Source organism: Cervus elaphus, chromosome 2, assembly GCF_910594005.1.
Source record: "Cervus elaphus chromosome 2, mCerEla1.1, whole genome shotgun sequence".
Taxonomy (NCBI): domain Eukaryota; kingdom Metazoa; phylum Chordata; class Mammalia; order Artiodactyla; family Cervidae; genus Cervus; species Cervus elaphus.
Window position 1 is genome coordinate 4,683,652 of NC_057816.1, and position 23,099 is coordinate 4,706,750.

The 23,099-nt window shown below is 56.3% G+C and overlaps 1 protein-coding gene across 2 annotated transcripts; it reads left to right on the plus strand.

Moving 5' to 3' along the window:
- The first annotated feature begins 13,390 nt into the window (after positions 1–13,390).
- On the plus strand, positions 13,391–20,035 carry LOC122708238 (mas-related G-protein coupled receptor member D-like). 2 transcript variants are annotated; one of them, XM_043924466.1, is made up of 3 exons: positions 13,391–13,629; positions 16,056–17,020; positions 19,597–20,035. In XM_043924466.1, exons 2-3 carry the CDS (start codon positions 16,058–16,060, stop codon positions 19,621–19,623), a joined length of 990 nt encoding a protein of 329 aa, XP_043780401.1. In that variant the 5' UTR covers positions 13,391–13,629; positions 16,056–16,057; the 3' UTR covers positions 19,624–20,035. The 2 variants fall into 2 exon arrangements, with proteins under 2 accessions (XP_043780401.1, XP_043780398.1); XM_043924463.1 differs by lacking the exon at positions 13,391–13,629 and adding an exon at positions 14,894–15,912.
- The last annotated feature ends 3,064 nt before the right edge of the window (positions 20,036–23,099 follow it).

Sequence of the window (23,099 nt, forward strand, 5' to 3'; positions counted from 1 at the left end):
CAAGTCAGAGAGCTGTCCCCAGCTTGGCCACTTCTGACCCTGGAGCGGCTCTTATATCCTTCCAGCCCCATCTCTGGGCACCAGTCAATTCCTTGGCTCCCTAACCTGTCTTTCTTTTTTCTCTTTTCCCCTTAAGTCAGACAGGGTTGATGATGACCATCCTAACCGAACAATCTGAACAAATGTGTATCGTTGTCATTCAGGTAACAGCATAAGTGAAGATGCTTTAGGCAGCGAGTGAATGAAACTGAGGTTAAAGTGGATAAAAGGGAAAAGGAATTTGTTGCCTCTTGTAACTAAAAACACCCCCAAAATGTTATGACTTCAGGTGTGGGTGTATCCAGGTGTCGCTGAGACCTTGTTTCTCTAATCGGCTCTGATACCTGCTGTGAACCCTGGGGTGGGGTCTCCCTGATGCCGGCACAGTGGGCCCCAGCCTCTCAGACTTCCAGCCCATCTGCTCATCACCCCGTGGGGAGAGCGCCTTTTCTTCAGTGTTTCCCATAAAACTCCTGGAATGGACTCCTGTTGGATAAATTGGATAGTCTTTCATGTACCTTTTCCCAAACTAATCACGTCGCCAAGGGGATGGAATCCGCTGACTCTCTGAATCTGAAGGATATTACACTCATGGGGAGCCAGATGTGAGGTTGGAATTCCCCCTGAAACCCCCCGGGGCTCATCATTGGGAGCGAGAGCTCACAGATGCCGGTTGGCCTGGCTCGGGGTTGGGCCGGCCGCCAGCTCCCTGAGATGCACGGTTGCCCCACGCAGCACATGCATTCCAGCATCTCCATGTTCCAATCAATCAAATCCAAACTGTGGTCCTTTTGATGACACCCCCCAGCCCTCAGCTTCCTGGCCGAATCCCTGCGACATTCCGCCCCACCGTGTGACATTCTGGGGTGGGACACAACGGGAGACTGAACTGAGCCTGACCTTCCTGGGAGTGCCGAGGAATGCGATAAACCGTCCAAACCACCATGGATGTGCTGCCCAGGCAACCGCAGGAGGGACGGAGAAAGAATCATGAAAATTGGGTCCATCCTGTAAGTTCACTGCAACTAAGACACAAGTGCGTCTGTCCGCTCACGTAAGACAACGCACCGCAGCCGGAGCGTTCGCCCCGGGAACACTGTGAACCCTGGGGTTCCTGGAGCTGGAAATCCACGACACGGGGCCACCTCCCCGCCGTCTGCGTGACGTGGCAGTTGCTGAATAACCAGACGCACCAATTCTGCATTTGTGAGTTGGTGAGCTCCTTTGGGACGTTGACAGCTGTTTCCCTAACAGGGCTCACCTGGCCACCTGACCTGTCCCCCAGGTCAGAGCTGATGGGACAGATGACTCTTACGGTCCAGACAGCGTCCAGCTTCTCCGGTGGGATTTCCCTGGTCAACTGGCAGGACCCCAGCCTGTGCTGGAACCCAGGCCTGAAATGGGCCTTCCAGGTGGCACAGCAATAAAGATTCTGCCTGCCAGTGCAGATGTGGGAGACACGGGTTTGATTCTTGGGTCGGGAAGATCTCCTGGAGAAGAGAAAGGCAACCCACTCCAGGATTCTTGCCTGGAAAATCCCATGGACAGAGGAACCTGGGGTTGCAGAGTAACCCCATGGAAATCCCATGGACAGAGGAACACAGGGTTGCAAAGAGTTGGACATGACCGAGAGATTGAGTGTGTGTGCACGCACACGCACACACACATACACACACACAGCTGGAACAGGAGTCAGGCTCCCTATGGGATCGGCTCACATGACTCTCGGACACCCTGATGCTAACCCCTGGCAGAAAGGACCTCTCTCTGCACAGCTGTATGATTCCCGTTTTCAGATAATTCAGCTTCCAGGATCCTGGTTTTACTCATCTGACACTTTACTCCAGAGCCCCAGGAGCTTCTGAAATCCGGACCTTTTCTACCCATTCTTCCAAGGCTCTGTGATGAGCTGAAATGTGTGCCCCGCACAATCCTTGTGTCAAAGTCCTGACCCTGAACAGTTCGGGATAAAACTGTATTTGGGGTTAGGGTCTCCTAAGAGGAAATTAAGGTGAAGCGAGGATATTAGAGGTGGGGCTCTAACTCCATAGGATCAGTGTCCTTATAAGAAGAGGCGGTCAGTACACACAGAGGGACGACCCTCTGAGGACACAGGGAGGAGACGACCATCTACACGCCCAGAAGAAAGGCTTCAGGAGGGATCCAGCCCCACTGGCACCCTGATCTCGGACTTCTGGTCTCCAAGACTAGGAGACAATAATTTCCTATTGTTACAGCCGCCCAGGCAAACCCACACAGGTGCCATCCCCAGTCCATGTACAGTGTGAGCAGAACACACAAATAGAGTGAGACAAAAAAAGTTTTCACAACCCTTTGCCACCTGGTATCAAAGATTGCTACTGTCCACCGGGCATTAGGAGACGCTCCTTGCCCATGGTCCACACAGACCCCACCAACCCCATGTGTCAGGCTGGCCGTATGGAGCATTCCAATGCTGGGGCGTGGTTTCTGCATCACCTAGGAATCTTTCCATTCCCAGTGGTAGGACCCGTGTAAACTAGATCAAGCCCACTCCTTCCAGAGGCTCACAGGCACTTCCAATCAAAATGTGCAGAGCGAGCTTGCTTCAGGCATGGCTGGATCTAGGCATGATCAGGAATCTGTTTCTCCTGGTCCTTCACCTTTGACTTCTTTTATGGATTTCTTTTTAGGCCGACTCCAGCTGTGTGGGTAAGCCTGCCACCAGCACTTCTAGTCTCTATCTTCTTCCTCCTGAGGACCCAATGCCCCAGGAAAATGGGGGACCTGGGCTAGCTTGAGTCAATGCCCACTCCTGAAACCACAGGCTTGGGAAGGAGGTACAATGGGCTGCGGCTGGCCCGGGACACATGTCAATGTGTGAACCCCCCTGAAACACAGAGGTTAGGGTAAACCTAGGTGGTCTTCTCAGAGAGAGAAGCAATTAGTCCTGAGCAGGAAAGATTGACTGATTTCCCTACAGTGACTGGGGTTGATGGGAGCCCCTTAGTCTCCAAGATTCCCCATTACTGGAACCGCATCATCAGAAGTCCAGCTCTTCCTCCTCTGCACTCCTCATCGGTGCCCAGCACCCTTAATTTTACCACCACCAGGTGTCCGAGTGCTTCCCACCCTCCCAGGCTTGCCACTTCTCCAGCCAGGGACCATAGCCAGGAGAACTCACACAGGATGCTCAATCACCCACCAGCCAGCAATACCAGGATATTGAACACTCTGGTTTCCTGTGGCTGCCGTAACAAGTAACCACAAACTTCGTGGCTTAAAACAACTCAGACTTATCATCTTATGATTCTGGACGTCAGATGTCTGAAAGGGGTCTTCAGGGCTAAAGTCAACATCTGTGTTCCCTCTGGAGGCCCCAGGGGGATATCCACTGCCTTGCATATTCCAGCTTCTAGACGCCTGGCCTGTGGCCCGGCACCATCCCATCATCCTCTGCTTCTGTCACGTGTCCTCTGACTCTGACCCTCTGGCTTCCTTCTTTTAAGGACCCTTGTGGTTACATTTGAAAGTGAAAGTGTTAGTCGCTCAATCATGTCCAACTCTTTGTGACTCCATGGACTGCAGCCCACCAGGCTCCTCTGTCCATGCGATTCCACAGGTAAAAATACTGGAGTGGGTTGCCATTTACTTCTCCAGGGGAATCTTCCTGACCCAGGGATCAAATCCAGGTTGACTGCATTGCAGGCAAATTCTTTACCATCTGAGCCACCAGGGAAGCCCTGGTTACATTTGAGGCCCATCCTGATATCTCCATCTCATGACTCTTAATTTTTTTCAATATTGATTTATTTGGTTGTGCCAGGTCTTAGTCTCAGCATGCAGGATCTCTAGTTGCAGCAAGTTGGATCTACTTCCCTGGCCAGGAATTGAACCTGGGCCCCCTGCATTGGGAGCTCAAGAGTCTTAGCCACTGGACCACTAAGGAAGTTTCTCACAACCCTTAATTTAATCACACCTGTTGTGGCAGTCAGAGCTTGGGTTGGAAAGTAATTCCTAGACACTGCGTATTTCAGAAGGGAGTAAGAGCAGGGTGCAGAGATAATGAAGCAACTGCAAATGCAGCCCGCTGACCTCCTGACAGACCAAGGAGAGTCAACACTATTCATGGGTTAGTAGCCAATTTTTATAGCCTCAAGAGAAAGAAAATTCCCGCTGAAAGGTTGGCACTAAGTGATTGGTTAGGGTGCTATAAGGATCAGGGAGGTGGCTTAGACAGTAAAGAATCTGCCTGCAATGCAGGAGGCCCAGGTTCGATCCCTGAGTCAGGAGGATCCCCTGGAGAAGGAAACGGCAACCGACTCCACCATTCTAGCCTGGGAAATCCCATGAGTAGAGGAGCCTGGTGGGCTATACTCCATGGGGTCACAAAAGAATTGGACATGACGGAGTGACTAACACTTTCCACATTCACCTTCTAGGCCACTGTAAGGAGACTACTGGAGTGGGCATTTTTGCCAATATGGGGTCAGGATGCCTGCTAGTGGTGATCGGGGTGGAGGGCTTTCGGCAACGGTTACAAAGGGGCTTGGTCGGCTTCGAAGGTGACCTTGGCTCTAGGCTCCGCTTATGTGGCCTTGGTGTCAGGCCTCGCACCTGTGGCCTGGGGGCAGGACTCCACAACACCCGCAGAGTCCCTTTTGCCGCACAAGGTAACATCCCCGGGCCTGGGAATCAGGACTCTGTATTCATTTCCTCAGGCTGCCGTAACAAAGCACCACAAACTGGGGTGCTTAAAAAAAGGAGACGTGAACCATCTTACAGCTCTCCAGAGGCCAGAAGTCCGAGATCAGGCGTTGCGGAGGCCGTGCTTGCTCTGCAGGTGCTGGGACAGTGTCCTCTCCGCCTGCAATGGTCCCTGCAGACTTCGGGATTCCGTGGTCGCAGCCCTATCACGTGAATCCTCTGCCTCCCCATCGTCTTCCTCCTGTGTACATGTGTCCAGACTATCCCTTCTCATAGAGATACCAGTCATGTTGGATTAGGGCCACCCTGATGATCTCATCTTCACTTGGTTGCATCTGCAAAGGCTCTAGTCCAAATAAGGTCACATTCTGAGGTCTTGGGGTTAGGACTCCACCAGGCCTTCTTTAGGAGGACACAATTCATTCCATAACAGACATAGACCTTTTGGGGGCCATGGTTCTGCCTCCTCCAGCTCCACCCCCAAGGACCGGCCAGCATTTAAGGCAGGAGAAGGACCAGGCACCTTGAGCAGACCAGCACCTCCCAATGCGCTTCACAGTACAACCTCAAACGCCTATTTTCATGGGAGGTGACAGAACCAAGGGAGTGATGGTCAGACCCAGGGGAAGATGAGGAAAGGTTGCCAACCAAGGTTAGACCACTGGCAGAACTGGTACGTGGCCCCAGGGCTCCAACTCCAGTTCTGGTCTCTGCACTCTGGGACCCAGCTTTCACCAGGATTTCGAAGGGATTTCGAGAACTGGAAATATCCACAATTAGGAGCCCTTGGCCTCTGCCAGCCCAGCCACACGCCCCAGGCTTCAGCTTGTGATGTTCTTGAGGGCTTGGTGGTCAGCTGTCCTGGACACAGGGACCCCTGCTCGTAAATCCTGGCCTCCCCTGGACAGGAGCTGGTGAGGCTGTGGCCAAGGACAGCCCGCCTCCCTCTGCCTCTCAGCTCCGCACATTGTGCTTGAGGTCTTCTTCCTGCCTCTCGGAGGACACAGATTCTGATCCTAGCGATAGGACTTCCAGGAGCATCAGGAGACCACCCCAAGGCTGGCCCTGCCTGGGGGTCCCAGGGCAAGAACAGCAGCTGAGGCCCCAGGTTCCAGCTCATGGGTGGGTTGGGCCCCCTCCCCCAAAGGACAGGATGCTGCAGCCAGCAGCAGGCAAGAGCACTCACAGGGGGCGCCACAGTCCCAGCTCCAAGGCTGGACAAACCACTTCCCCCTGGGTGACCCCAGCCTGCTCCCCTGACCTCTGTCGGCATCTCTTCTGCCCATGGGGGCAACCAGCCACTCACCACATCCCTGAGGACGAGCTGTCCCATATAGGGCGCCCATGTGTGGGATGTGCCAGCCTGGATCCCTCCCCCACCTGTTCGTTTCCATCCTGAGGATGCAATAAACTTCTAGTCAAAGGGAAAAATGCAAAGTGGAAAAAGTACATTTTTCCTTCATCCACTTTAATGGGAAAAAAAGCATGTGGAAAAAAAAACTGATTTGTGAAAAATGAAAATAAAAGCTGATTTGGGGCCATTTTTGTTCTCCTTTTAGACCTTGCTATGGTAGCTCAAAGGTAGAAGAATTCACCTGTAATGGAGGAGCCGCAGGAGGCATGGTTTCAATCCCTGGGTCGGGAAGATTCCTTGGAGGAAGAAATGGCAACCCACTCCAGTATTCTTGCCTGGAGAATCTCATGGACAGAGGAACCTGACAGACTACAGTCCATGGAGTCGAAAAGAGTCGGACACAGCTGAGCAATGGACACTTTTTGGGGTGACACCAGTGGTGAAGAACCCACCTGCCAATGGAGGAGACATAAGAGACATGGGTTCGATTCCTGGTCCGGAAGATCCCCAGTATTCTTGCCTGGAGAATCCCATGGGCAGAGGTGCCTGGCGGGCTACCGTCCATGGGATCGCAGGGAGTTGACTGAGCGCACACACAGAGACCTCCCTAGTGCAGACGAGGGACACAGAATCCTTTCTACCCGGTGGGCTTCCCTGAGGCGGGTTTAACACCGAGCAGGACCCTGGGGGAGCCTGAAGCTGCCTGGGCCTGGCGCTGGTTATCGCAGGAGCCCGTCGTGGCTGGCTCGGCCCAGACTCAGGCTTTGAACTCCAAGGCTGGCCCTTCTCCCTTCTCAACAGGCCTGGGGACAATGAACACAGATTCTGTGTCCCCGAGACCTTCCTGGGTGGACAACACTGTGTCTGAGACCCCTCCCTCACCTCCAGCCTCCCTCTGCCGAGCAGCCCGGCTGGATGGAACCAAGGTGACCTCACGCTGGCCGCCTCCCCTCCCACGACCACATCTGGGCACAGGAGACACTTGCCCCCATGCGGGAGCCTCCCAAGGATGATGGCCAAAGCCTTCTTCAGGCATGCTAAGTTCCCCAGCGTGAGTCACACCCAGGCCACCGTCACTCTGGGCCCTCCGGAATGAGTGACATTGAGACAGCAGGCGTGCTGGATTAGGGCCCACCCTGATGATCTTATCTTCACTTGGTTACATCTGCAAAGACTCTAGTTACAACTTCTTCTAGATCGCCAACAGGTGATCATTGTCCCTGACGGCCAATGCCGTGTGGGCTGTGACTGGGCTCCAACCTTGAGCTTGGTTAGCAGCCAAATCCTTGGCTTCCAGAGTGAGAAGTTGTATTGCCCATGTTATAGATGAGAAAACTGAGGCGGGAGGGGCTTCGCAGGCTTCCCATGGGGGTAAGAAACAAGGCTGGATGCCCACGTCCCTGAGGTCCCCGTCATTCTCTGCCCTCTCTCAGTTCAGGGCCAGGTAATGTGGCAGTTCGTGGGGACTCTGGGCACTCACCCAACGGGGCTTCTCCCACCTCCAGGCTGGCGCATCCCATCCTCTGCAGGTCCATGAAGGCCCACCCTCACCTGTGATGACCAACATGAGGACCAGCCTCAGGACTTCAGCTCCAGGAGGGTCTGACACCGGGGCCCACAGAGGGCTCATCACCTGTCACCATGAGGCCCAAGAAGATGACAGGCCATGTGACACCTGACGGTTTGAAAGGTCTCCCCTGCTCATCTCAGTCCCCCTCGGGGCCCCAGCCTGGAGCTCTGTCTGGAGCTCATGGGAGGGGTCCAAAGCAAGGACCGCAATTCCGTCTTGAAGTCAGCTCTTGTAGCAAACGTGATACCCAAGCTTTTAATTTGCAAGGTGGGGATATTTTGGATTTAAAAAATGTAAGTCCCCAAAATTCAGCCCCAAAAGTTTATGCCATACATGAGATGTTAGGAAAATCTGGGAGGTTCCTACTGGCCAGTCCAAGGATCAGATGAAGCACATCAGAAATGGGTGAATTCCTGAGTCTCTTACGAAAACCCAGCCATATGCTTCCCTGGTCACATCTGGAGGTGGGTATGACAACTCATTTATCTGAAAACTGATGAGGGAATGGAAAGAGTGAGCATTTAAACCAGCTTTTCTGTTGTTGTTGTTGTCCAGCTGCTAAGTTGTGTTCAACTCTTTGTGACCCCATGAACTGCAACACACCAGGTTCCTCTGTCCTCCACTATCTCCCAGAGTTTGCTCAGATTCATGTCCATTGAGTTGGTGATGCCATCTAACCATCTTATCCTCTGCCACCCTCTTCTCCTCCTGCCCTAAATCTTTCCCAACATCAGGATTTTTTCCAATGAGTCGGCTCTTCCCATCAGGTGGCCAAAGTATCAGCTTTGTATTCAAAGCAGATTCAGCTTTAGCTTCAGTCCTTCCAATGAGTATTCAGGGTTGATTTCCTTTAGGATTGACTGGTGTGATCAAAGCAATGTCTCTGCTTTTTAATACACTGTTTAGGTTTGTCACAGCTTTCCTTCCAAGGAGGAAGGATCTTTTAAGTTTCATGGCTGCAGTCACTATCTGCAGTGATTTTCTTTCCAAGAAAAGAAAATCTGTCACTGTTTCCACTTTCTCCCCGTTTATTTGTCAGAAAGTGATGGGACTGGATGCCATGATCTTAGTGTTTTGAATGGTGAGTTTCAGGCCAGCTTTTTCACTCTCCTCTTTCACCCTCATCAAAAGGCTCTTTAGTTCCTCTTCACTTTCTACCACAGAGTGTAAGGACCACATTTTAGGCGATGCGCGGAGTTCTTGTTTAATGGGAAGCAGAGCTTCAGAGTGACCAGATTAAGACACCATCCATCTGCAGCTCCTAATGAAATAATGGACCCAGGCAAGGTTGCTCAGAGGCAGTGGAAACCACTCGGAGAAGAGCAGAGTGAGAGCAGCCGGCAGGCAAAGGGGAGGCTGGGCCTTGCTGGGCTCCCAGCTCCATCCCCGAGGGCAGCGGGACCAGGCAGAGAAGCAGGGGGTTGGATGCTGGGAAGGAACTGGCATTCATCCTGTTGGCTGTACGCTGCACTGAGAGGTGCATAAAAGCATCTTCGTATTCAGGAGTGAAATGATACGATACCTGGTATTTACTTTAAAACATTCCAGAAGAGAAGACAAAAAGAAGGGTGCTGGGACTGATTAAACAAGAACAGCAGAATGGTGATAACTGTTGAACCTGGGAGACGGGAACTTGAGGGCTTGCCACACTCATCTCTGTGTTGCATATGGTTTCAAAATTCCATCATAAAAATGTAACATGAGAAAAGAAACAGAATAATAGTTGGAGGTCCAGGGAGTGGCCTGGATGGACGAAAGTGAGCATCCAAGGCCTGGAGGGTGGGAGGACAGGCAGAGACGAGAGCGTGTAGCCGAGGGGCAATGCCAGCCCCAGCCCAGGAGCCACCTAAGGGTTGGGGAGCACCCACAGCCCATCCGGGTGCCCTCTGAAGGGGGCACAGCCATCTCCTCTGGACGCTCCCAGGGAGGATGGCTCCTGTGCACTGAGAACTCAGGTCTCCAAGGAGAGCTTCAGGGTAAAGCCAGGCATTGTCCCCCAGCCCGCTCCCCTGGGCCTCCGAGTCTGCCCACCCCCCATCATGGTGCCCAGGAGGGACGCGGCAGGCAGACCGAATAGCCCTGGGTTACCCACGCCCTGGGAGGCCTCCCAGTGGGTAGAACAGGCACCATTCCCTTATTCATAAGGGAACCGCCCTTCCCACTCCTCAGAGTAAGGCAAACGAAGGTTCTCTATGGATTCCAAGGACAGCAGAGGGGAGATAAAATGGGGGAAGGATGAGTCAAATTCAGCTCAAGATTCACCTTCCATCAGAGAGAACTGAAAACACGTCCACACAAAAACTCATGCATGGATATTCATAGCAGCAAGCTTCGTAAGAGCCACACTACATATGTGTAATTCATAAATCCATAACACATGCTCATTGTAACCAGTGTCCGTCAGTAGATTATGGATACACTGTGGTCCATCCACACTGCAGACTATTACTCAGCCACGAAGAAGGAATGCCGCTCTGGGGCTTCCCTGGCGGCTCAGTGGCAAAGAATCCGCCTGCCGGTGCAGGAGACACGGGTTTGATCCCTGATCTCTGAAGATCCCTCATGCCACAGAGCAACTAAGCCAGAGCACCCCAACTATTGAGCCTGTGCTCTAGGACTCGGGAGCTGCCACTCTGGAGCCCAAGGCCCTAGAACGCATGCTCCACAGCAAGAGGAGCCACGGCAGTGAGAAGCCCAGGCAGTGCACCTAGAGAGTAGTCCCTGCTCGCCACAGCTAGAGAAAAACCCACGTAGCGGTGAAGACCCAGCACAGCGCCCCCCCAAAAAAAGGGAATGAGCCTCTGACACAAGCGACAAGGTAGATGGCCCTGGAAGTCAGCATTTTCAGGGCACGAGGCCAGACACAGAAGGCCACATAGCATGTGACTCTGAGTGTATGACAAAGGCGGGGCGGGGGGTGTTGTTATTGGATACGGGTTTTTTGGAGGGTGATGAAATATTCGGAAATTGTATGGTGTGTTTGCACAACTCTGTGAGTTAACTAAAAACTACTGAACTGTCATGCTTTTGGGGTGAATTTTATGGTATGTGAATGAGAGCTCAGTTTTTTAAAGAAACAAGCCCATGTGAACAGGTGCCCAGGAAGCCCACCCTGCTGCTGGCAGGTGGGGGTGGGGGTGTCCCTGGAGCGAGGCCCCGGCCCCTTACCCAGAAAGCAACCCGGCTGGAGCCGGCTGAGAGCGGCCTGACCCATCCCGGGCCTTTTTCACACCTCTGTCTTCCCCTCCCGCCTTGCATCATCCTGCTGCTCAAACACATCCAGAGCTCTTCTGACCCAGAGCTTTTCACCTGCGGTTTTCTTGGCGTGGAGCTCACTTCTCGCCCTGAGTTCGGTATAACTGGCTCGCTCGCACCATTAGGATCTCAGCACGGACCCCCGTGGGGGGAGGGCTTCCGCAGTACACTCTAGAGGAGTACCACCCTGAGCGCCGCTGTACCACCTGCGGCACGCAGCATCTTCTTGTTTCTTTGCTCATCTGTTGCCTGGAGCGGCTTCAAGGCTGGATTCTCAGCACTGGGCTCGATCCCTGGAGCCCAGCTGGCACCTCATAAATGCATGTTGATGAATGAATGAGTGAACATTGAACATACTGATATTCAGTATGTGATATGGTCAATACTGATTCACATTGAAGGGGGTTTATTTTTTTTGCACCCTGTGAGGCTTGTGGGATCTTAGTTCCCCGACCTGGGATCAAACCTGGGCCTTCGGCAGTGAACGCTCCAAGTCTTAACCACTGGACTGCCCGGGAAGTCCCAAGGAATACCTCGTCATCTAGAGAAGACTGGTTCCATTCAGGACTCCCACTTCCTAAGAGGAAGATTTTTCAACACCCTTATTACAAGTCAAATGGGGTCAAATTCCTCTCTCCTGTCCATGCAGTTTTAAGGTTAAGGGTGTCCCCAGGGGGACCTTGGCCCCATCTGATTGGTGACAAGCGGAATCCATGGGGCATGATGAGAAAGACCACCTTCTTGTTTCTCCTCTGACTCTTCAATGTTTACTTAGAGGGGTCAGTTCTTCCCCAGCTTTGGAGGAAAACTTGGCCAAGCCCCAACTTCCCTGGACAAACACCAAAGTCCGGTTTCAGAAATGAGACGGCAAGTCTGCTGTCACAGACCGGTGGGCGGTGATCTCCTCTTGGACGGTGGGCGTCTCCCCTCCGGTCTCTCCTCCTCCTGCCTCCTCCTTAGTGGTAATTCTCACTTCAGAGCAGTGGGAGGAAGGGACTTCTGGAAAGTTCTGACTGGATGGGCACCATCGTGGATGGATTCACCCTCTCTGGGCCCGATGAGGGTTCACAGCCAACCCTTTCTCTGCAGAACGCTCATCTGTTCTTCAAGGGCTGTTGCTTGCTTCTTGGAAGGAAAGCTATGACAAACCTAGACAGCAGATTAAAATGCAGAGACGTCACTTTGCTGACAAAGGTCCATATCGTCAAAGCTGCATTTTTTCCAGTAATCATGTTCGGATGTGAGAGTTGGACCATAACGAAAGCTGAACACTGAAGAATTGATGCTTTTGAACTGTGGTATTGGAAAAGACTCTTGAGAGTCCTTTGGACTGCAAGGCGATCAAACCAGTCAATCCTAAAAGAAATCAGTCCTGAATATTCATTGGAAGGACTGATGCTGAAGCTGAAGCTCCAGTACTTTGGCCACCTGATTCCAAGAACCGACTCATTGGAAAAGCCTGTGATGCTGGGAAAGATTGAAGGCAAAATGAGAAAGGGGCAGCAGAGGATGAGAGGGTTGGATGGCATCACTGACACAATGGACATGAATTTGAGCAAATTCTGGGAGATAGTGAAGGACAGGGGAGCCTGGCGTGCTGCAGTCCATGGGGTCGCAGAATCAGACAAGACTGGGCAACTGAACAGCAACTGGGAACCATGGCAAGTGGTCCATCTGCTTGGCAGACGCTGCATTGCCAGCAATGTGCGGGTGCCGGCTGTTTTATGAGGTGGACGCATGCCACCGTGAGGGAACTTCGTCACAGAGAGTAGCTTGCCAAGGTACACCCTAGGGTGCGTGTCGAGCTGGGGGTGGGGCTGGCTCCTGACTGCCTCCCTCACCCTGGAGGGGCCTGCCACATGCTGTGCTGACAGGCACCCCCATCCCAACACACAGGATCCCCTTGTGGAGCAGGGCAGGCCTCTGTGCATCCCCGGTGAGAGGCAGGGCCCCTGGCCAGGGCTGGGGTCGCTGCCCGTCAGAGGTTTGCCCCAAAGAAATTCTCTTGTCCCCCTCCCCCCAGAACACCGGCCACCTCCCCCCCGAACCACATCGCTGCCACACCCTCCCTTGAAGCCTCTGTGGAAACTTCCTGTTACACATGGAGGAACAGGGGCCAGAAGTCACCCAGAGCCATGTGACAGCCAGGGTTGAACTGGGCCTTAAACCTTCTTGGGGGTTCCCTATCGAGGGTCTGTCTTTCCGCCTCCTGCAGGGAGGGGCTTCAGAGATCCAGAAGTTTCCATGCAGGTGCTCCCCCGGCCCCGACCCTGCAGGACAAGCCTCGTGGTCTCCTGGCTCCCAGAGGCACTGGCCTCTCAGTGGACCCCGGAGCCCCCAGCCGGAGACCCTCCCAAAGCCCGGTGCCCCGAACTTTCCCTGAGGAGGCCGGCCGGGGTGAGGGGCCGGCTACCGGTGCTCCTCCGAGCCCCGCCCTTGTGTGGGGCCTCCTGGGCGGCCCATTAGCCCGCAGCCTCGGGCTCCTGCAGGGAGAGGCCTAATGCAGCTGGTCCCCCAAGGGCCCTGCTTCCCGCAGACGGATTGGGCGTCTCTCCTCCTCAGAGGAGGCAGAGCCTGGAGTGGATCCCGGGGACCAACCCGTCGGACTCCGCGAGCCTGCAGCCAGACCTGCGGCCAGAGAAGCCAAAGGGCCAGGCCCCAGGAAGCCGCCCAGGCCTCCGGGAGCCAGGTCCTCCTCCAGGAGCGGACGGCGCGGGCGGGCCAGGTGAGAGGCCGCTGCTTCAAGCCCGAGGTCAGACCTTGCCCCCCGCACGGCAAGCGCACCCTGAGCAAGGCCGCTCCTTCTGGGGCCAGGGGTCAGGCGGACCCGAGGCCTGGATGGTCCTAAGTCTCCTCTCTTGCGGGAGAGACGGGTGGGAGAGTGGCCCTTAGGTCTGGTGAGTTCCTCCTGGCCCCAGGGCCAGCGGTGCCATGAGCCCCGTGTGGGAACAGCCCCGCCCTGGGTGCCTGGGTGTCATCTGTCCGGCCCCCAGCAGGTGCCCGCCAGGTCGAGGCGAACACAGACAGTCCTCACTGAGCCTGCCGGGGACGGGAGGGACTCTCATGGCCCAGATGCCTCCTCTCGTCGGACAGACAACTTTTGGAGACCCCCGCCTGCCAGGCTCCCGGCTCTGCCATCCAGGGGCGGGCGTCCAAGCCAAGAATCGCTGTCGGGGGCTGAGGCCGGCCGGCTCCCCCAGTCCCCTGATATCCCTGCCCCACCTGATGACCATGGCCCAAAGGACCTGCATGGCCGTCTCAGCAGACGGGGAGGGGTCTCCAGGGGGCTGAAGGAGGGTCACGACTCCAGGGTGGGCACTGGACAGTCGGGGGTACATGTGCTGGTGTCTGAGCCAAAGGTGGGGGGCCCAGCAGGGCAGAAGGGGGCCCTGAGGCAGCGCAGGGGCGGGAGGACTCGCCCGGTGGAATGCGGCATCCCGCGGTTCCTGATCCCTCCGAAGCCTTCAGAAGTCAGACCCCATGCAGTCCTCCACGCACAGCTACGGGAGGACAACCAGGTGGCGAACTCAGGGTCCTTTATAAGGAGAAATTAAGGGCACACGGCCTGGGGCCACGGCTGCCGCCCCCTCCCCGAGCAGCCCCTTCGGCCTCAAGCAGCATCTCTCAGCCCTGACTCTGGGGGGAGGTGGGAGGGGGTGTGGGTCCCTCGGGACCAGGAAGGGGTCTAGTTCAGGTCCCATCCCCCACCCTCACCCAGGCGGGGCACTGACGAGGCCTCGGCAACCAGTTCAAGAATAAACATGACCCGTAATATGAATATCACTGCGGCTTCCCAGGTGGCACTAGAGGTAAAGAACCCATCTGCCAATGTAGAAAATGATAAGAGGTGCGGGTTCCATCCCTGGGTCGGGAAGATCCCCTGGAGGAGGACATGGCAACCCACTCCAGCATTCTTGCCTGGAGAATCCCCACGGACAGAGGAGCCTGGCGGGCTACAGTCCATGGGGTCGCAAAGAGTCAGACATGCCTGAGCATGCACGAATATTGGTTAGAAGCGATACAATCCATTACACCATTAGTTCAGGAAAAAAACAACCTTTGTAAAATGAAATAGCAGCTGCCCTGGGGACCAATTCCCTGATTCCGCACCCAGAGCCTTGATGTGTAACAAGCTGGGTTCCCGGGGGACCCTGCCTCCGTGCCTGGGCTCCGAGGAGGCAGCTGAGCCCTGTGGGTGGGTGTAAGGACCGTGACCCCGGTGGGCACTGCAGGCCAGGGGAGCAAGGGCACGTGGTGCTTCCAGTACCAGGCTGTGGAGTCCGTCCCAGGTCCCGACCAGGCCCCGAAGATGCTGAGCTTTGCCACCCTGGGTCTCCGAGCCCCGCGTGCCTGGGTGGAGGGCGAGGGGGGTCAGACCAGGCAGGCAGTGGACAATGGGAATGAAAGGCAGCCCCGGGTGGAGGGACGCGCAGGCCCGTCAGAGAGTGGACAAACGTCAGGGCTGGGGTGCCCTGGGCCCCAGCAGGTGCTCACAGCGACGAGCTCTGGGGTCTGGCGGGAGGCAAGCCCCACAGTAACTGCGGAGGGGCCGTGCTGACCCCAGGGCGCACTCTGGCACCTGGGAAGGTCAGGGGTCAGGGAGCTCACCGAGCGTGCTGTGTGGCCCACTTCGTCCACCCACCACGATGGGGTGCAAGGTGCCAGGCACAGGGATCCCTGATCCCAGGGAGGAGCAGTGCCCACCACCTCTCCCGGGGGGCACATCACAGTGACCAGCCACACACAACCACTCTGCCCACCCACGCTGACTGCTGCAGGCCCGGGAGCTGGCCACTCAGAGGCTCCGAGGGACCCGCCCCCAGCAGGGTGGAGGCCAGGCCAGCACTGAGCACGGATGGCCAGTGCCCTGAGCCTTGCCCCGAGCTTGGCCACCCTCACATCCAGCAACAGAAACGGACGCCGGCCTGCCCCAGAGCCGGGAGCACGTAACCTGAATTAGGCATGAGGGAACGTGGCCTGGTGTGGCCAGCGACAGCTCCAAAGAGTGGCAAGTGGTATAACCAGAGGGCGTCCAGTCACCGCCTGGCTGAGTGGAGGTCTCCCGCCCTGGCCTTGTCCCTGGGGTGGGGGGTGCCTGAGCCACAGGGGCCCCAGCTCTGCGGCCCTCAGCTCTCTCCCCACTGTTGCCAGGGATGGAGAACACTCTCAACAGCAGCGGCTCCAGGAGCAGCGGTCCAGGCACTGTGGGCCCCACCCCAGGGCCCCTCCACACAGTGCAGGAGGTGCTGGACGCGCTGGTCATGTTCACCTGCGTGGGCGGCATTGTGGGCAACGGCCTGGTGGTCTGGCTGCTGGGCTCCCGGCGGCGGAGGGGCCCGCTGGGCATCTACCTGCTCCACCTGGCCATGGCCGACCTCCTCTTCCTCCTCTGCTTGGCCACGCTGACCATCCTGAGCGCCAGCTCCTGGGGGGCCCGCGTGCACCACCTGGGCCTCCGGGCGGTGAGGAGCGCCGGGTACCTGGCCTACACGGTGAGCCTGAGCCTGCTGACGGCCGCCAGTGCCCAGTCCTGCCTCCCCGGCCTCTTCCCCACCTGGTACCGGGGCCGCTGGCATCTGCGCCTGTCAGCCGTGGTGTGCGCCGCACTCTGGCTGCTGGCCGTCCTGCTGATCATGCCGGCCTGGTACTTCCACGACAAGGCCGAGCGTCCCCACTCGTGGCCGGGATCCAGGGCGGAGACCGTCTTGCACTTCGTCACCCTGATCAGCTCCACGCCCGTCATGGCCCTGTCCGGCATGGCCCTCTGCATCCAGGTGCAGAGGAGCTCACGCCCATGGCAGCGGCCGCTCACGCGGCTCTACCTGGCCGTCCTGCTCTGCATCTTTGTGTTCCTCGCCTGCGCCCTGCCCCTCGGCATCTCCTGGTTCCTGCTCTACTGGCTGGACCTGCCCCAGCACGCAAAGACTGTCTTTGGCCGCCTCACCTGCCTCTCTCTGTCCGTCAGCAGCAGCACCAAACCGATGATCTACTTCCTGGTGAGCAGCGGGGGCCACTTGAGCCTGCGGGAGCCCCTGGGAGCCATGCTCAGCAGGGTGCTGCAGGAGGAGCCCGAGCTGGAGGAGGGGGATACGCCCTCCACCGACCCCAGCGACGAGGTGAGGGTCTGAGAGCCGCCCGGAGCCGCCCACCCTGTGCCAGCCCTATGAGCCCTACCCCGCGGCTCCTGCCCTGCTCCCTCCCTTTCCCAAGCCCAGCGTCCAGTGGTCACTCCAGAGGCAAACAGCTGCTGTGCGCCAGGTAGCAGGGGGTTGGGGGTGAGCGTGCGGGGCAGTCAGGAGGGAGCTGAGGTCCCGGGCCCAGGGACATAGAAACTCTTGACAGCAGTCAGGCGAGCCGCACGGAGCCCTTAGCCACCCCCCAGCCTTGGCGGGTGCCCCCCACCGCCAGGTGCCAACCTTTCAGTGGTTGGATCATCAGAGAGGTCCCGGGAGAGGCGGGGCAAGTGGGGCAATGGTGGCAGGAGGGTGGTGGTCAGGGGGCTCAGTGTGAGTGCCAATGGTCCATCGCATCTAGATGAGTCTGTATTATTTTTAACACTGATTTACTTGGTTGCCCCGAGTCTCCGTTGCAGAACCTTTGTCACTGTGTGCATCTTCACTGCAGCATGCGGGGTTTTTTAGTTGCAGCATGTGGGATCCAGTTCCCTGACCAGGGATCAAACCTGGGCCCCCTGCAGGGCGAGTGCAGAGCCTTAGCCACCAGACGGCCAGGGAAGTCCCGGTGGTTTTGTATCTTCATCAGACACGCAGCAGCTGAGTGCCAGCGCGGGTGACAGGATGCGGGGGCAGCCCACAGGCACCAAGGGAGCAGCACAGATGGCGGTGATGGGCCGTGGGCCGTGGGCAAGAGAAGGCGTGCATGGAGACAGCGCCGGGGCGGGCGGTCCAGAGTGGACAGAGGAGCGTACCTGAGAGACACACCGGGATTCCCAGGATCCCAGACCCGGCCAGGGTGCGGGGGTGGCTGCGAGGGGCGGGGCCCTGGGAGCCTCGTGATCCGTCAAGGCCGCAGGTCTCTGTGGCGCCCTGTTCACCCAGAGGCCTACAGGCCGGGACAGAGGCCTGGGGTGGGACTGCCAGCCTGCTGGGTCCGTGCCCACCAGGAGACACAAGGGCAGGCGGTTTCTGCTCAGCCACGCTCCACAGCGGTGGGCACCCTGCGTGGGCCATGCATACAGCAGGCATTTAACAGGCGGTGTTTAACATTTAAACAGGCATTTAACAGCAGCTGTTCGGTGGAGTGCCAGTGCTCACGGGGTGCTCACAGGTGCACCTGGCTTCATCCCCCGCCTCCTTTGGGGCTCTTCTGCCTCCTCTGCATGGACCCCTGGGCAGCAACAGTCCCCCCAACCCCGCTCCGCTACCCTCTGCCCGCCCCCCTACAGCCCCGCCCACCAGCTCCAGGCCGCCCTCTGCCCGCCCCTCCTACAGCCCCGCCCACCAGCTCCAGTCCGCCCTCTGCCCGCCCCTCCTACAGCCCCGCCCACCAGCTCCAGTCCATCCTATGCCCGCCCCTCCTACAGCCCCGCCCACCAGCTCCAGGCCGCCCTCTGCCCGCCCCTCCTACAGCCCCGCCCACCAGCTCCAGGCCGCCCTCTGCCCGCCCCTCCTACAGCCCCGCCCACCAGCTCCAGTCCATCCTCTGCCCGCCCCTCCTACAACCCCGCCCACCAGCTCCAGGCCGCCCTCTGCCCGCCCCTCCTACAGCCCCGCCCACCAGCTCCAGTCCATCCTCTGCCCGCCCCTCCTACAGCCCCGCCCACCAGCTCCAGTCCACCCTCTGCCCGCCCCTCCTACAGCCCCGCCCACCAGCTCCAGTCCATCCTATGCCCGCCCCTCCTACAACCCCGCCCACCAGCTCCAGTCCATCCTATGCCCGCCCCTCCTACAGCCCCGCCCACCCTGCTCCAGTCCGCCCTCTGCCCGCCCCTCCTACAGCCCCGCCCACCCTGCTCCAGTCCGCCCTCTGCCCGCCCCTCCTACAGCCCCGCCCACCAGCTCCAGTTGGCCTCAGGGCCTCTGCACCTGCTGTTCCCTCTGCCCAGAATGCTCCTCCCCCAGCTGCGCACAGAGCTCTCTCCCTCACCGCCTTCAGGTCACCGTTCAAGTGTCACCTCTTCAGAGAGGCCTTTCCTGACCGCCTTACATAAAATAATACAGCACACACAGCCCTCTGGTCCTCCCACCCTGCTCCACTTGCCCTGTGGACTCACCGCTGTGTGCTACGGGCTCACCAAGAGCAGGGGCTGTGCCCATTCGGGTCACAGCTTGCTCCACACCGAGGACAATGCCCGGGACAATGCCCGGCACAGAGAAGGGCCCAGGACATGTTTGTGGAATGTCCTGCTGGGCAGGCAGGCCTGGGGGCCCAGGGAACAGCAGCCACGATCGTGGGGTGGGGTGTTAATCCAGGTGGCTCCAGTCCATACTCATCTCCAAGAGGGCCCCCTCAAATGACACACCCCACGAGGACCCTCCCCCATGCCCAGATGGGAGCATGGGCGTTCATGTAGACACAAGTGAACAAAAGTGTGTGATGGGTGTGTCTGCCTGTTGATGTCCATCTATGTGGCAAGTCCACAGTACATAACCCACACCATCCTTACCCGGTGCTGACTGCTGGTCTTCAGCTGTTTCATGCATCTGTGATATTTTTTTCCTCCCCTCTGTAGGGCAGACTCCCTAAGAGGAAGGCCTGATTCTTTACAACCTTGCTGAAGGCTGATTGGCAAAGGCTGCCATGCACCACCAAAATCTGACTTCCAGAATGAAGACGCAAGCCTGCGCATGAGCTGCTTCTTTGCTTTATCTGTTTCGAGGATGTGTTATTAGGAGTGTACGAGTTTAAGGGTGTTCTATCCTGGGGAATTGGAGCTTTGGTGGTAAAATATGCAGCTGCCCTCGTGAATCTGAGTAGTGTTACTTCCTTACAGTCTGTCTGATATTATCACAGCTCCATCAGCTTTCTTGTCTTGCTGTTTGCATGATGCATCTTCTCTTTCTGTGACTTTCAAACTTTTTGTATCCTTATCTGTTAAGATGTATTACTTGTAAACAATTCAGAATTGGATGGAGTTGTAACTTTGAGAATTAAACCCAGCACTGCAGTGAGTGGGCTTGTGGTTCCTGAGTCCCGCCTCCCATGCAGGAGTCAGTCCTGGGTGATGGCAAAGCAGGATGAGCGGGTGGGAAGGCTCCTCCCTCACTGAGGGACCACAGCAATCGGGAGCGGGCAAAGGACTGGCTGTGGCTTTGAGCCTCAGCTCCGCCATCACCTCCCTGAGTGCCTTCTGTCCCCGAGGAGCTGTCTTGTCTTCCATAAAGTGGAGACAGCCACCTCCTCCTGGACCCCACCAGGCTGCTGTGCACTGGTCTGGCCTCCATCTATCAGCGAGTGCTGAGAAGTGTCATCCCTGGGCCTTCTTGGGGGGGGGGGGGGAGACCCGAGGTGCGTTAGAGCTGGGTAGGCATAGCGCAGCCTCACCTGAGCCACCCCAGGCCCCCTCCATCCTGTCCCTGTGTCCACCAAGGGTCAGGTAAAAGACGTCAGCCTGCATGGGGACTCGTGGGATCTCAGAGGAGGCGCTTTCATCCCAGGTAAGGCCGGGACAGATGTGGCTCTTTCATTGCCTAGGCCTCATTTTCCGGGGCAAAGTTGTGCCCGTCCTTGACTTGGGAGCTCCGCTTCGGACTCACAGAGCCCAGGGCACACGCAGGCCAGGGTCGTAAACAGGGCAGCGAGGCTGACCAAGGGGGCTGGATGGGGGGACCCAGGTGGGCATGAGCAGCAGAGCCAGGGTGGCCGGGGAGGCCGGGAAGGCAGGGGGCCGCCAGGATGACTCCCTCCGCCCTGGTCAGACAGCTCCACTTTGGTCCACTCCCGTCCATTCTGCTGCCCAGCCCCGTGCCCCCAGAGGCTCCTCTCAGCCCCCTTTGCCAAGGGGATGTTTGCCCTTCCAGACCTGGCTCCCTGCGGTCTGCCTGGCTGAGAGCCAGGAGGATGCAGAAGAGGGAAACGAAACGCAGAGCCATTTGGCCCAGAAACAGAACGTGGCAACCACTTGTTGCAGTTCAGTCACTCAGTCGTGCCAGACTCTCTATGACCCCAGGGACTGCAGCCTGCCAGGCTCCTCTGTCCCAGGGATCCTCCAGGCAGGAATACTGGAGTGGGTTGCTATGGCCTTCTCCAAGGGATCTTTCTAGCCCAGGGATCAAACCTGGGTCTCCTGCATTGGCAAGTGGGTTCTTTACTGTCTGAGCACCACACTTTTCAGCAAATCCGGAGCCTGGCACGAAGTTGCAAGTTAAGAGTAAACAGGGCTGATTCATGTCAATGTATGACAAAACCCACTGAAAAAATAAATAAATAAATAAAGGGGAAAAAAAAAAAGAGTAAACAGAAAAATGGATGAATGCTTAGTATCCTCCATCCTAAAACAAACCAGCCTCAGGGTTGGATGCGGTGACTCCAGACAAGACAGAGCAGAGGTGAAGCTCATTCTGAAAATTGGAGAAAAGGTGAAGATACACGCCCTGGGTTTCCCAGGTGGTGCTAGCAGTAAAGAACCCGCCTGCTGATGCAGGAGATGCAAGAGATGCAGGTTTGATCCCCAGATCGGGAAGATCCCCTAGAGGAGGGCATGGCAACCCACTCCAGTATTCTTGCCTGGAAAATCCCATGGATAGACGAGCTTGGCAGGCTACAGTCAACGGGTTTGCAAACAGTCGAACAGCACTAAGCGCGCGCACACACACGCACACACACAGCTCAGGGACACCCCCCTGCCCAGGTCCCTGGGCAAAGGCTGGAGGAGTCTTTACTAGGCATGCTTATGTAATAAATGTAGCTTATGTAATAAATGACCACAAACTTAACATCTTAAAACAGAACAAATTCGGACTAATTTCTCTGAGCGGACTTGGAGCTTTTTTTTTTTTTTAATTAGGAAAAAGCAACTCCTTGTAGGGATACTTTAGCCTGTTGCTGCCGGAAAGATCACTAAAGTACAGTGCTACAGGGTGCTTCTGGCAGAAAAAGCATTCATTGGCCCAAAGGAGACTGATTAGCTCAATCATGGCAGATGCTTCACTTCCCAACCTTTTCAGCCGATAACATTTTCGCACGGACTTAGGGTCCTATTTTCCATGTTTCTCTCAGTTGTATCAGAATCAGATCTTCAGTATTTTAAACTGGGTAACATATTTACATTTGCTAAAAGTGAAAGTGGAATGGAATCACTACAGCAAAATATTTCAGACTTCCCTGGTGGTCCAATGGTTAAGAACCCACCTGTCAATGCAGAGGACACAGGTTCGATCCCCAGTCTGGGAAGATCCCACATGCCTGTGCACCACCACTACCGAAGCTCACGTGCCGCAGAGCCTGCTGCTCCACAAGAGAAGCCCCTGCAGTGAGAAGCCTGAGCTCTGCAGCCAGAGAAGCCCCAACTACAGAAAAGCCCTTGCACACAACCAAGACCCAGGGCAGCCAAACACAAACGCAGAAAAATAAAATAAGCTTCATTAATAGACACTGACGCTTGCGTTTTATACCAGTCTCGTATGTCACAAAGCAGTATTCTGAGTTTTTTCAACCACTACTAAATGTAAAAGTCACTCTTAGCTTGTGGGCTGTACCCAAAGAAAGGGGCAGGGGCCCAGATTTGGTCTGAGGGCAGCTGTTTGACAACCCCTGATCCAAATAGCATCGGGAAAATGGTTTACTGAATTCTGGGGGAGCTCCATGATGTAATACGATGAAGTGGTTTTGAATGACAATTGTGACAAATATCTTTAAAACATGGGAAAATGTTTATGACACATCAAGTGGAAAATAGCTGAACACACAAGGGTATGAACAGCCGGTGGTAACCATGTAAAAATGTGCAACATATGGAGGGTAATCTGCAAACTATTAAAAAGGCCCAGCTGGGTAAGCAGAGTAAGATAGTTTCATCACTCGTCTTTCCACTTTTTTTTTTTTCAAGAGGGCTCAGTATAATTCTTGGCTCAGGGTGATTCATGGTAAAGTGAAATTTCAGAGGTTGGGGGAGGCAGCATAGCCAGTGATCGAGATCATAACTCTGGGCTATATTGGGGGTTGGAACCCAGTTCTGGTCGTCATGCCCTGCTGAGCCCCGGCTCCCTCTTCGAGGAGCAGTGGAGAGTGAGAGGG

What these genes read in the sequence shown, in the direction of transcription:
- LOC122708238 (XM_043924463.1), top strand. Translation starts at nt 15,867, where the DNA reads ATGAGGGAACGTGGCCTGGTGTGGCCAGCGACAGCTCCAAAGAGTG. An exon ending in AGCGACAGCTCCAAAGAGTG is followed by an intron (nt 15,913 to 16,055) that starts GCAAGTGGTATA and finishes CACTGTTGCCAG; the next exon opens with GGATGGAGAACACTCTCAAC. An exon ending in CCACCGACCCCAGCGACGAG is followed by an intron (nt 17,021 to 19,596) that starts GTGAGGGTCTGA and finishes TCCCCTCTGTAG; the next exon opens with GGCAGACTCCCTAAGAGGAA.